We start from the raw sequence: 14,307 nt of genomic DNA, 5'->3' as shown, positions 1-14,307 counted from the left end.
ATCTCGCTGATTTTGAAGAGGGAGAAGGACCCACTGCAGTGTGGGTCGTATAGACCGATCTCGCTCATCAATGTGGATGCTAAGTTGCTGGCAAAAGTGCTGGCTATGAGAATTGAGGACTGTGTCCCTGGGGTGATCCATGAGGACCAGACGGGATTTGTAAAGGGCAGGCAGCTAAACACCAATGTGCGGAGGCTCCTCAACGTGATTATGATGCCATCGGTGGAGGGAGAGGCGGAGGTAGTGGCAGCTGTGGACGCGGAGAAGGCCTTCGACCGGGTGGAGTGGGAGTATCTGTGGGAAGTGTTGCGGAGGTTTGGGTTCGGAGAGGGGTTTGTCAGGTGGGTCAGGCTCCTATATAGAGCCCCGGTGGCGACTGTGGCTACGAATCGGCGGAGGTCGGAGTGCTTTCGGCTATACCGAGGATCGAGGCAGGGGTGCCCCCTGTCCCCCTTGTTGTTCACGTTGGCAATCGAGCCTTTGGCCATGGCACTAAGGGAGTCCAGGAAATGGAGGGGGTTGGTTCGCGAGGTTGAGGAACACCGGGTTTCGCTGTATGCGGACTACTTGTTGCTGTACGTGGCAGATCCAGTGGAGGGGATGGTGGAGGTCATGCGGATCCCAAGGGAGTTTGGGGACTTTTCGGGCTATAAGCTTAACGTAGGGAAAAGTGAACTCTTTGTGGTGCACCCGGGGGACCAGGGAAGGGGGATAGACGACCTACCATTGAAGAGGGCGGAAAGGAACTTTCAGTACTTGGGGATTCAGGTGGCTGGGAGCTGGGGGGGCCTGCACAAGCTCAATTTGACGCGGTTGGTGGAGCAGATGGAGGAGCATTTCAAAAGATGGGATGTGCTGCCACTCTTGTTAGCGGGCAGGGTACAGTCGGTAAAAATGATCGTCCTCCCAATGTTTCTTTTTGTGTTCCAGTGTCTTCCCATTATGATCACCAAGGCCTTTTTTAAACGGATAGGTAGGAGCATCATGGGTTTCGTGTGGGGAAATAAGACCCCGAGGGTAAAGAGGGTGTTTCTGGAGCATAGCAGGGACAGGGAGGGCTGGCACTGCCGAATCTGTGTGGCTACTACTGGGCAGCCAATGTGGCGATGATCCGTAAGTGGGTAATAAAGGGACAGGGGGCGGCGTGGAAGAGGTTGGAGATGACGTCCTGCAGGGGCACGAGCCTGAGGGCACTGGTGACGGCACCGCTGCCGCTCTCGCCAACAAGGTACACCACGAGCCCGGTGGTGGCGGCAATGTTGAAGATCTGGGGGCAGTGGAGACGGCACAGGGGCGAGATAGGAGCCTCGGTCTGGTCCCCGATTAGGGAGAACCATCGGTTTGTCCCGGGAAAGATGGATGGGGGGTTTCGGAGCTGGTATAGGGCAGGGATCAGAAGAATGGGGGACCTGTTTATAGACGGGACGTTTGCAAGCCTAGGGGCGCTGGAGGAGAAGTTTGGGTTACCCCCGGGAAATGCGTTCAAGTACATGCAAGTGAGGGCGTTTGTGAGGGGACAGGTGAGGGAATTCCCGTTGCTCCCGGCACAGAGGATTCAGGACAGGGTGATTTCGGATGTATGGGTTGGAGAGGGCAGGGTCTCGGCGATCTACCAGGAGCTGAAAGAAGAGGAGGAGGCAGCGGTAGAGGAGCTAAAGGGCAAGTGTGAGGAGGAGCTTGGGGAGGGTCTGTAGGCTGATGCCCTGAGTAGGGTTAATTCTTCCTCCTCTTGTGCCAGGCTCAGCCTGATACAATTCAAGGTTGTTCACAGAGCGCATATAACGGGGTGAGGATGAGTAGGTTCTTTGGGGTGGAGGACAGATGTGAGAGGTGCCCGGGGAGTCCGGCAAATTACGCGCACATGTTCTGGTCGTGCTCGGCACTGGAGGGGTTTTGGCGGGGTCTTGCAAGGACTATGTCCAAGGTGGTGAAAGTCCAGGTCAAGCCGAGTTGGAGGGTTGGCATTATTTGGTGTAACGGACGAGCCGGGAGTGCAGGAGGCGAAAGAGGCCGGTATCCTGGCCTTTGCGTCCCTGGTAGCCCGGCGGAGGATCTTGTTATTATGGAGGGATGCAAAGCCCCCCAGCGTGGAAACCTGGATAAATGACATGGCAGGGTTCATTAAATGGGAGAGGATAAAGTTTGCCTTACGAGGGCCTGTGCAGGGGTTCTTCAGGCGGTGGCAACCGTTCCTAGACTATCTCGCGGAGCGTTAGGAGGAGGTCAGCAGCAGCAGCAACCTGGGGGGGGGTGGGGGGGTGCATCTTTCGGGGGGGTATTTGGGTGGGGAGGGGGGCTTATTTTTGAATGTGGGGTTTGTGTTCTTCCTTTGTTATGGTGGGGTGGGGTTTGTTATTAAAAATTGTTGGAAAAATTTGAATAAAAATATTTATTTAAAAAAAAGACTTCAGCTAGAATTTTCCAGTGTTATCTATTTAACAGCCACTTGCTGAATGCTTTCTCTCTCTATAGTCTCCCAGTCCACAATTGCTGCTGAGTCTGAAGGCAGCTTTCACTTACCTCTTAAAGCAACCACCTCTAGTCCTAATCCGGAATTCTACTCCTGATCTAACAGTGATACCTTATACTTGTGGCAAATCCCACACCTATAGTCACCTTTGGGTGTCTTGCAGTCAACCCAAACCTATATGACAATTACCATAAGTCACTGTAGGGGCTGGAATTCGCCGGCCGTTCACTGGTGGCGGGATTCTCTGGATCCTGCCAGCAGCGCACCCCCGGTTTCCCAGCAGTGTGGGATGGCTTGGATGGGAAATCTCATTGACAGGAGCGGGAGCAGAGAATCCCGGCACCAGCGACCGGCCCGCTGCCGAGAAACAAGCAGTTGGGAGGCCGGAGAATCCAGCCGTGGGTTTCTTACGGTTAGACACCTGAACCTTTCTTGTCGATTGTTACAACTACTAATTCCTAACACCTCTAGCATGTCTCCTGTGACTAATGCTACCCCCATCAAATGTAAAGACCCCTGTGCTGCTCCCCTATTTTTATATCTGATTTTGCTGGAAGCCTTTGCAGCATTCAGCCCAAGTCTCAGCACCTGTGTAAATAAATACAGCCAACGATGTTTCCCAAATATTTGTAACTCGTGACCAATGGGAAGTGAACTTATGCTTCGCTGCAACAACTTAACTTCAACTCGCCCCCTATATTTATAATTCTTGGATCAATGGGAGAAGCAGTTATGGGTCCCGACAACAAGCTAACCTTGACTTGTACTCTTATTCTGACCCTCAGACCATCCATTTAGTCAATCAGTATCCCAGTTTTGGTTTCTGGTTTACTGACAATGCTGGACTTGCTGAAGCTGAGCAACATGTGTCCCAACATGTGTCTCAGATCACTTACTTCTGTTATTTTTCCTTAAAGCCGCATTTGTTTTCTACACTTAAAGAAATGCCAACTTAAAGGTTTCTTAGCATTCCAATAATACATACAAATTAAGACTTTTTCCATCACAAAACTAATGTATAGTACAATTTGATAACTTAAGCCTCATTAATTACACAACTATGTCAAATGAGGTGGTCTAACCAATGGCACAAGTAATGCTGCTACAAGTTAGCAGTAATGTCATTCTTCACCTTGACCTCCGAAATACCATGGTAAATTCTGTCATCAGGACATCATTGGGAGAGTGTTGCCATGGATTGTGTACATATCAGTGAACACTGCTAAAACTTGTGGGGAAATATTTTCTTGTGCTCCATATTTTTATGATGGCAGTTCAGTGAGGGATATATATCAAGGTTTGGGTAACACTAGTAAGGCTGCATTTATTGCAGTTGGTCTGAGAAGGTGTTAGCCTCGATATAATTTTATTTAAGAATGACTGAGTGGTTCACAGAGGAGAGAGCCTCATAATTGTGACTGAGAATCAGGTCTAGGCAGGATTTCTCCTTGAAGGCCATGGGATTTGACAGCATTATGGCAGGTTTACAATCTCTTCACACATCTTCTCTACTGAGTAGCACTGCACTCCTGTATGTTGTATGCTTCACCGATGCCTGTGTCTATGTATTTACATTGCATTTATGTACGCCCTATGGTTTTTTTTGCATGTACGGCATGATCTGTCTGGACTGTATGCAGAACTGTACCTCGGTACACGTGACAAAACAAATCCAAATTAATCAGATTTTCTGTTTACCTACAAATTATCAGATTATTTCAGTTCACTTCAGTTCATTGTCTTGTTCCATGATTTTTATATTACTGTAACTATCAAATAGAATTAAATGCTGGAAATGGTACAAAATCTGTTAATACAAATTAATCAAAATGTTTATGGTGGAGCATGTTTTTGATGGATCAAGGCAGTGCGCTAGAATGCAGGTGTGTACACTGAAAATCCAACTTCAGTTCAGTTGAAGATCCCCGAGTAAGTATCTGATTATCAATTAATTCACTCAGGCTGTGGAAGCAACAGAGCTGGGCACGTGGGGCATGCTTTAACCTGGAATTCTCAATGTATTTTATTTCTTTGGTTTGGTTCTACGAGTAGATTGTACACAACCCAGATGCAGGAAAGTCATGGACTACAGCAAAAATCAACTGGGGAATTAATTCATTCCAGTGCCCTGAGAACTTCCATTAAAATAAGTATTTATTTTAGTGAGCATTCGCCGTTAAGTGAACCAGGCCCTCCTAACTGGCTGCTCAGCTCCATTGAGAGCAGGAAGCAGTTGCTCACACTGTTAGCTGGCTGATCCGATGCTTTTATATTGCCTTTTTAAAAATTCTTCGAAGGGTGCTACATAATTCTAAAATGAAATGAGTGTATTTTGAAACAGTGCCTCTCAATGATCTACCCATCTTAATAAATATGGAGCACAAAATAGAGGTCTAGTGATGATCACTACCAAATACAGGATCCATGATAGCATTCTCTTAATGATGTCCTGATGACAGAGGTTACCTCAAGGTAAGGGTTTTTTGGATCCAGCAGAATATCTGCATTGCTGCTAACTGTTTCTGCCGACCAATGAACAGGAGCAAGTTAAATTGTCCAGAATCGAAACAGGTAGCCGATTTTAATTTCTCCTTCCAAAAGAGAGATAGTAGTGAATTGAGGGTGTGCAACTTTAATATTTGCCCCTTTTGTTCTGTGGGCTGATTTCTGGATTGAAACTAGTCCAATTGCTCTGCTTTAGCACTTTGATCATCAAAACGAAACTGGTTCCATTGGTGAAAGGACAACGTTTGATACAGCAGCTTCTAGAGGAGGAAAACTCAGTGCTGTTACCAAAAGCTGCTGTCCAATTTATACTTGTAACAGTGCGCATCATTAACCTCACCATGGCCTATAAAATATACTCACATGGTAGATGCACACACTGAACTTGTCAGAAAAGATTTGGGCTCATCTATTTCAGTGTAAGTAAATTTTCACTGGTGTCTTAATTACTGCCAAAGTACCTCTCGCGCTGAAAATCAGCTTTTTCAAATGTGGAGTGTCATTCCTCCAGATTGGTGGGGATACTTAAATGATTTAGATTTTTTTCCTCTGACTATCTTTCTCTCCAGTAATCTGATTATTTCGCTCTTGTCTTATTCCCTTTATCAGATTTGACATTGAATTAAATATTCTAACTCAACGTTTCTGGGTTCAGATTCTGTATTAATAATTAATTCTTCAATTTGCTTAGGGCGATGCACAGTTACATGTTCTGTTACGCATGCGTCCATGATCTCTGTAGAAGATGCTGCTCCATTTTGGCTCTCTAATATAGAATTGTGCAGCATAAAAGGAAGCAATTTGACCTATCAAGCATGTAACAGCCCTTTCGAAGGGCAATCTAGTTAGTCCCACTTTGTAGTAAGTTCCACTGGTGTGTGGTGAACGGCTCACAGAATTTGTTCGCCATCGAGAGCAAAATATGGTCCCAGTATGTTTTGAAAGCTGCAAAAAATAAATTCTATGCCCAAGATTATAATTCAATTCTATGTACTATTGGGTTTTTAAAAAAGTTTTACCTACGTTAAAAGAGAAGGAAATTGCAGAAGGGAGCAGCAGCTTTATGTCCAGCTGCACCCCAGGCAGTGGGCATTCTAAAATTACAACTCCAGTCACTGCAAAGTGGTTCTTACTTCATTCTGTGAAAATAGCCTGAAGCTAGATCATGAAATCTCACTCTGCTTTAGAGTCAATTTAATCCTTAGCATCTGATTTGCATTACATGTGCTGAATGTCAGCATGAACTAAAAATTACTTCATCCTGATGCTAAATTTGCAGTGTGATTGCATCTATTAGTAACTTCTGCTGGCCAGCAGTTCTGGATCCAAACCGAAGTTAGCGGGAAGTCATGACTATTCTGTAGTGCATGAGTCCTCCGCATGACCAAAGGGCCTGACAAGATGGCACTCGAGTATAATTTGCCTGTTTCATTTTAAATCAAGGAATATATTTTTTAATTGGGAGAGTGCGGTAGAGGAGGAAATTAATATTCCTTGAATTTTCTTTCATCGTTTAAGGTCTAACTTATGCCATGGACTTTACAAATGTAAGCAAGTATTTCCTATGAAGACTACAATTCTTGATCAAGAATCATTGTGACTTTTTCATCATAAGCTGGTAGTCCTGGGAGCATAATACTCACAAGAAACACCTAATCAAAGTGATATACTTAAAAATCAATCTTTAATTGTGATTAGACATCATTGCTGCTGTTAAAACAGAGACCTTAATTAGCCTTGCCATGATTAAAGGTAAAATTACCAGAGTAGTATTGACTTGATGGTGAGCAATGTGCAATATTTAATTGATAGAGACAAATAGCCTTCCACAGTTCCAAATATAGTTGCAGCGGTGTTGAATTTGAAGGTTGACATAATTGATGTGGTTTTCTATTATAGGAGGATGTGAGCTGGACTTGGCCCGGTTTTATCAGCTGATCAATGACATGGGTGGCATGCAGCAAGTGACTGACCTCAAGAAGTGGAATAAATTAGCAGACATGCTGCGAATCCCTAAAACTGCACAGGACAGGCTGGCCAAGCTACAAGAGGCCTACTGCCAGTTCCTACTCTCCTATGACTCCCTCTCCCAGGAAGAGCACAAAAAGCTGGAGAAAGAGGTGTTGACGGAAAAAGAGAACCTGGAGAAGAAGAAAGGACCTCTGGAAGCACATTCAGACAGCACGTACAAGTCTCAGTCCTTGCCCAGGTTTGAGCCAAAAAATGGGCTGGTAAATGGTGTGGTGCATAAAAATGGCTTCCGGAATAAGCTTAAAGAAATAGACACTGAATTGAAAACAGGCAGGCGGCGATTGTTTGCTCAGGAAAAGAAGGACAGTGAAGATGATGGTGAAGTTCTCAGTGACTTGTACAAGTGTATATATAAGGTGTGTGCGTTCACAAAATCTGCATCCAAATAGATTTACATAATATAAGAAGTGACTGCACACGATTGACAGTTATAGACTGGAGGTATGCTGAAATGTAATCCCATCCCTCATTTAGTTATCATAAACTGAATGTTTTAAATAACTGATTACCCACAGGTTAAGTTCAGCAGTCCCCCTGAAGACTACTGACCTAGTAAATAATGATAAAAGTTCCCCATCTTAAAAAAAATAACTGCCTTTGGTTTCATGTTATTGTAAAATCTGTGTTGTTTGACTTCCAGAACATTGTCAGTGATGTAGCTTGATATAATGCTTTGTGTTTTGCTCGAGCACATTCAAGATGATGCCTCTAGTGCTAGCTGTGATATTTAATACAGATGTCTGGATTTTCACACGCAGCATAACTTTTCTACATTAGTGACTGCCAATAAATAGTTCTTGGATGTGAGACAGATCTGTACCCAAAAATATCAATGTTTTTACTTTGTGCAATGAACATGCAGACGGATTTTGGGAGTACTCCATATTGAGAGTTTTTTTTGGGAGAGAAAACTAGTTTGAAACTCTCATGTAAGAGAAGGGTGAAGTGCTCATTGTCTCCAAATGATTGCAGCAATGAGTGACTCTCTAACATTGCTACTGTGCACAGTGAAAATTAGAATTACACTGGTGCTGGAGTAACCCATTTCTTCCTAATCTTCTCGATCTCTTCTGCATTCATGTGCCTGCTGTCCCCTTTTGTGCCCCTCCCCCCCCTTTTCTCCTTTCCTTCCTTTCAATCAGCTGGTAATGTAGTTGTGCAAAAATATTAGTGCGAGGTGCTGAGGTTTTGTGTTGTAATTCTCGTATTGCTTCCATCCTGTTACTGAGACAAAATGCTCAAAAATGGAAATTATTGGGAGTCGCGATCGAGTAGAAATGATTACATTTTTAAAATGCGTGACTTTGGTCTGTCTACTTTCGAACTTGTATGCTGCAAACATGAAGAATAATTCTGGCCCTTTTCTAGATGCAGTGATTTGTTTGCTGGTTCAGCATTGGTGTTTGTTGCTGGCTTCAAGAAGGCAGAGTAATTGGAATTTCTTGAAGGTTTTCTACTTTCAGTGTGTACACCAGATGATCATTTGCAATGAAGCAAGCTGCTTAGCTTAGCTCAAGGATTTTTAAAAATTGATGCCACATAGTGCTTGTTGGCAGAGTTTTACAGTTTAATGACTTATTTTCAAAATGTCGACTAATTCCTTGACACTTGATAACTGGAAATTAAACTGCCTTGCTCAATCACACTCTTTAGATTAAAACAATTAATCTTAAAAATAGTCAACAGTTAATTGATACTTTACCCATTGATTTTGAATCTGACTTGGGCACAATTTCACTTCCTCAATAACCTTCTCTAACCTCATCCAAATATCCCATTCTGAAAATACAAAATTCGAAGTCCTTACAGGATCAGAATGGTGGCCAAAGTTGCCAACATCCTCCCACCTCTGAAGGTCAAAGATCAGTTTCTCTCTCTTGTTTGTGTGCCTGTCTCTTGTCCTTGCTGGCTCAGTTGATAAAGACAGCATGTTGTTAGGTTTTTGAACCCAGAGAATCGGATATCCTCCTTTACCATGTGTACGTGAAACTATTCGGCATTCCCGTTTCTGTTTGCCTGACCACAGTTGGAAAGTTTGCATGTTGATGTCAGGTAGAGACAGAATTGGCATTGCCTCCTCCTGTGTACGTGAAACTATTCGGCATTCCCGTTTCTGTTTGCCTGACCACAGTTGGAAAGTTTGCATGTGTTGATGTCAGGTAGAGACAGAATTGGTATTGCCTCCTCCTGTTACACTCTAGATTCCGCTGCTAAAATTGGATAACATTCCTGCCACTTATAGATCCATTTCCAAGTAATCCACATCTTTGGGCCAGAAGGGGAGAACATTGACAAAATAACCAGCCCCTCATTGCATACAGGATTTGATTCTTCCTGGTTAAGAACAAAATGAATATACTATCAAGATTCTGGCAGCATTTAAAAAAAAAAAGTTTAACTGAGTTCATACTTAAATTATTCAGAAATTGCCTCACCCTGGGGTGATTTTGCATCCTATTCAGCTGGAAAAATCTCATTTCCTCTTTCCCCCCCCCCCCACCCCCCAATCATTTTTAGCTACAAAAATTGATCTAATTAATTCATAGTATGATTTATAAAGTTTAATGGCATTCTGCAATCTCCTGCTTTTTCTTTTTAAAATAAATTTAGAGTACCCTATTCCAATTAAAAGGCAATTTAGTGTGGCCAATCCACCTACCCTGCACATCTTTGGGTTGTGGGGGTGAAACCCACGCAAACACGGGGAAAATGTGCAAACTCCACATGGACAGTGACCCAGAGCCGGGATCGAACCTGGAACCTCGGTGCATGAGGCAGCAGTGCTAGCCACCATGCTGTCCCTTCCTGTTTTATCTTTAAATATTCTGCAGGATGCTATCCAGGCAAATTTGAATTCTGTGTATACAAGTTGGAAAAAATATGATGATCTCTAGTAGTCTTTGATTCTTTTGCCCAGCACAAATATAGGAATGCTAATTTTAAAAAAAATCCATTTTGCCAAAAGCTGATACAAAATCGTAGCATTTCTAGCAACTTAACTCTTGACTCGAGATGTTCAAAGGTTTGGTTGTAATGATATGTCCAAGTTATTCAACACTGTGCAAAGTAAAGAACAAAATAACTTTTTTTTAATGCAGTCTGTTGTGTCAAGAAGTTCCAATACATTTTGCATCTATAAAATGGATTTAGAAGTGTGGACATAGGAACATCCCATCTGGTTTGTTTGTATTATTACTTGTTAATCTAATTTTTATAAAGCCATTTTTCATGATTGACCACCCACATTCTCCAGAAGACCATTATCAGCCTTGTGGTTAAGTATCACTGCAGCTACTGTAAATTGCATCAGTTACTTTAATTCTATCTGTGTGCAACATGTAGCTTAATTTATTAAAAAGCAAATTACTGCGGATGCTGGAAACTGAAATAAAAACAAAGTGCTAGAAATACTCAGGAGGTCAGGCAGCATCTGTGAAGAGAGAAACAAAGTGTCAAATATGACTTCAGAACTGAAGGAAGGTAGAAATGTGATGGGCTTTATGCCATCAAAATGGAGGAGTAGGAGGAAGAACAAAAGGAAAGGTCTGGAGTAGGATCTGGGGTAACAGATTAAATGACAAAGATTTCCTGGAACAAAATGCAAATGGGGGTGGCAAAGGTTATAGTAAAGGAAAAAGCATTTATCCATAATGATTGTAAATGCCAGAATAATATATAGCTCTATCCAAAAGCAAATGCATGAAAACAAGATTCAAACCGGCACATGGCAAAAAAAATTCAAGAAAATAGGAACAGATCTCGCGGTCTGAAATTGTTGAACTCAACATTGAGTCCAGAAGGCTGTCAGGTTTATTGTTTTCGCCACCAAATAATAATTGATGTTCCCCTCTGTCTTGACTGTGCTGTGGACTTCAGTCTGTATTTGTTTGCAGTGTTAAGATTAAAATGTTAATCATTTGAGGGGTGTTAAATGATCGGAGTGTCCACATACATTTAAAATATGGTTGCTTAATCAGCTTAATGGAAGCACTCTCATTTGAGTCAGAAGTTTATGCCCCACTGTAGAGATCTGTATACACAATCCAGTACTGGGGGTGTTCTGTATTGCTGGAGAGCTGTCTTTTATGTGAGACATTAAACCGAAGGTCCCATTTGCTCTGTCAGGTAAATGTAAAATGACTCCATGGCACTGAAGCAGCCGAGGAGTTCTGCCCTTGGAAATATTTATCCCTCAGCCACCAGCACTAAAACTCAGGTTAAGTGGTTGTTACCATATCTGTTTTTTGTGGGGTTGTGCTGTGCACATATTGTCAGCCATTTTTGGCTATAATAGCGATTGTTGAACTTTGAAGTGTTTTGGGATAGCCTGTGATTGTGAAAAGTGCTATTTTTTCAGAAAGATGTGAAGTTAATGTTTTTATAAATCTATTCATTAATATGAGCAACCAGCATTTAGTACAGATTTAGTGGGTGGTATTTAATGGAGGCGATGAGGGTTTTGGCCGCCAGCTGGAGAGCTGGTAAAGAACCCCACATTGCCTCTTTTAGGGAAGGCCTGCTGAATTAAGTGCCATTCAGGCACTTCCCAGGATCAAGAACCCTGGAGGTGGAAGTACGACCTGCTGAGAGCTGCCTGCCAATGAGAGACCAGCAGTTCTATTGAACGGAAGTGCCACAGAGGAGGTTGTGCCTGCTGCCAGTATGATTTCCAGCTGAGGCCTCATGTTGTCACTGGATCCCAGGCACAGATGAGAGATAGTGAAAAGGGTTTTGGAAACCGCCGATGCCGGGTCCGTTGATCAAGCCATTGTATGTCTTTGAAAGAAGGCCTGCCTGGAACCTCATGGGTACCCCTGACACAGTTTGCTTGTCATGCTTTCCTCTGTGTGACTGTGTTCCGCTGAGTAATCCCAGCAGTGGTGGGATGAGATCGTTAAGTAGGCATTAATCACCCACTTATGGGCCTCAATTGGAAAGGGGTGGGGAAGGAACAAGAGACTGGGGATCATCCATGAAAACTGGATGATTGGAGACAGAGACCTCACCCACCACCTTCCCACCTGATTAAATGTCCCTTACCACCAAACTTGACACTGCGAGGGCATTCAATTCCACCCAGTTTCTCTACTGTCCTGAACATCTCTTAGATTTATTGTTGATTGTTTCAAGTTGTACATGCACGAGTGATAAATATGGGATAATGCAGGAATTGTTGCTAATTGATTCCGACTTTTCATTTTTGGAAACTTTGCGTAACGCTATGCAAGAAGAATACAATGGATCACTGGTAATTTTTTTTTAATAAACATTTTATTGAAGTTTTTTTTGGCATTGTAACAGCAGCACTATAAACAATGTACATAAAAATATAAACATAGTGCAAATATCACCTCCCTCCCCAAAAGGTCTCACCATTAATTAACCCCCTAATCTATGCTAACCTAACCCCCCCCCCCCCGTCTGCTGACGATTAATTTTCTGCAAAGAAGTCGATGAATGGTTGCCACCTCCGGGCGAACCCTGACAGTGAGTGACCCTCTCATGGCGAACTTAATTTTCTACAGGCAGAGAAAGCTAGCCATGTCCGACAGCCAGGTCTCTGACTTCGGGGGCCTTGAGTCCCTCTGCTAGTAATATCCGCCTCCGGGCTACCAGGGAAGCAAAGGCCAGAACGTCTGCCTCTTTCTCCTCCTGGATTCCCGGATTCTGCGACATCCCGAAAATCACCACCTCTGGACTCAATGCCACCCTTGTATTTGATACCTTGAACATGACATCAGCAAACCCCTGCCAAAATCCCCTCCGCTTTGGACATGCCCAGAACATGTGGACATGGTTAGCTGGTCCTCCTGCACATTTTTCACTCCTATCCTCCACCCCAAAGAATCTGCTCAACCGGGCCACTGCCATGTGAGCCCGGTGAACGACCTGGCTGAGCCTGGCACAAGTTGCAGTCGCGTTGACTCTACTCAACGCGTCCACCCAAAGGCCCTCCTCCATCTCTCCCCCCAGCCCCTCCTCCCACTTTCGCTCCAGCTCCTCGGTCTGCGTCTCCTCTGATGCCATAAACTCCTTATAAATGTCAGAAACGCTCCCCTCTCCTATCTATCCTCTGGAAACTACCCTGTCCTTCTGTACAGAGCCAATGTTACTGTAATATTTAAGAAGGTATTAGAGATAAACTAGGAAATTGAAAGTTAGGTCTATTTTCCTTGTAGCAGAGACATTTTTGAGGTTACCTAAGTTTCATGATAGGTTTTGATAAGAGTAGATAGAGGAAAAAATATCCTGTCTGGTAAGTAGGGGATGAATAACCACAGGTCATACATTTAGAGTCATTAGGGGCTGTTTAGCACAGGGCTAAATCGCTGGCTTTGAAAGCAGCCCAAGGCAGACCAGCAGCACGGTTCAATTCCCGTACCAGCCTCCCCGAACAGGCGCCGGAATGTGGCGACTAGGGGCTTTTCACTGTAACTTCATTTGAAGCCTACTTGTGACAATAAGCGATTTTCATTTAATTTCATTTGCAATGGATCTAGGGGGGCGATGGGGGAGTTTTTCACTGAGTTGGCCGGACCAAAGAATGTGGAAGGTGGAAGCTGACACCTTTAAAAGTTTTAAAAGTGAGTTGGGCAGGCATTTAAGGGATGAAGAACTTAAAAAAGGTTACAGTTTAAGAAGTAGTGATGTGGGACTAAGGAAATCTCCTTCTAAAGAGCCAGCACGGGCACAGTGGGCTGAATGAATTGTTCTGTACTGTTAAGTTTCTGTAATTCTTGTAAACCTGTCAGTTTTGGGGAAGTTAGATTGGTAGGGGACAGTTTCAGGTACCTATGTATCCAAGTGGTGTGGGATTGGGATCTATTATTAGGGACAGAGTGACTAAGCACTTGGACATTGGGCAGCACGGTGGCACAGTGGTTAGCACAGTTGCTTTGCGGCTCCAGGGTCCCAGGTTTGATTCCCGGCTTGGGTCACCGTCTGTGTTTGCGTGGGTTTCCACCGGGTGCTCCGGTTTCCTCACACAGTCCAAGGATGTGCAGGTTAGGTGGTTTGGCCATGATAAATTGCCCTTAATGTGTCCAAAAAAGGTTAGGTGTGGTTATGGGGATAGGGTGGAGGCATGGGTTTAAGTGGGGTGCTCTTTCCAAGGTTCGGTGCAGACTCGATGGGCCGAATGGCCTCCTTCTGCACTGTAAATTCTATGATTCTATGAATCCCCCTTAGTGGTAGGAGTGGGAAGGTTGGTACCTGTCTACGCAGAAAGTCCCGCACATGCAGATATCAAAATTTGTTTCCCCCCGCTCATACAAACTTCTCCTCCAGCGCCCTCATACTCG

The 14,307-nt window shown here is 43.9% G+C and overlaps 1 protein-coding gene across 9 annotated transcripts in view; it reads left to right on the top strand.

The window, feature by feature from the left end:
* Nucleotides 1-14,307, top strand: part of jarid2b (jumonji and AT-rich interaction domain containing 2b) — a 594,617-nt gene that overhangs the window by 510,955 nt on the left and 69,355 nt on the right. For all 9 annotated transcript variants that reach the window (XR_011947850.1, XM_072509615.1, XM_072509616.1 and 6 more), the window contains one exon: nucleotides 6,875-7,362. Coding sequence is in view for 8 of the 9 variants with exons in the window: in XM_072509615.1 (XP_072365716.1) it covers nucleotides 6,875-7,362 (488 nt within the window). In the remaining variant the exon portion in view is untranslated. The remainder of the gene's footprint in view (nucleotides 1-6,874; nucleotides 7,363-14,307) is intronic.

This window comes from Scyliorhinus torazame, chromosome 6, assembly GCF_047496885.1.
Source record: "Scyliorhinus torazame isolate Kashiwa2021f chromosome 6, sScyTor2.1, whole genome shotgun sequence".
In the NCBI taxonomy this organism is placed as follows: Eukaryota; Metazoa; Chordata; class Chondrichthyes; order Carcharhiniformes; family Scyliorhinidae; genus Scyliorhinus; species Scyliorhinus torazame.
Note: the sequence above shows the minus strand (reverse complement) of the source record. Positions and strands in the feature narration are given on the sequence as shown.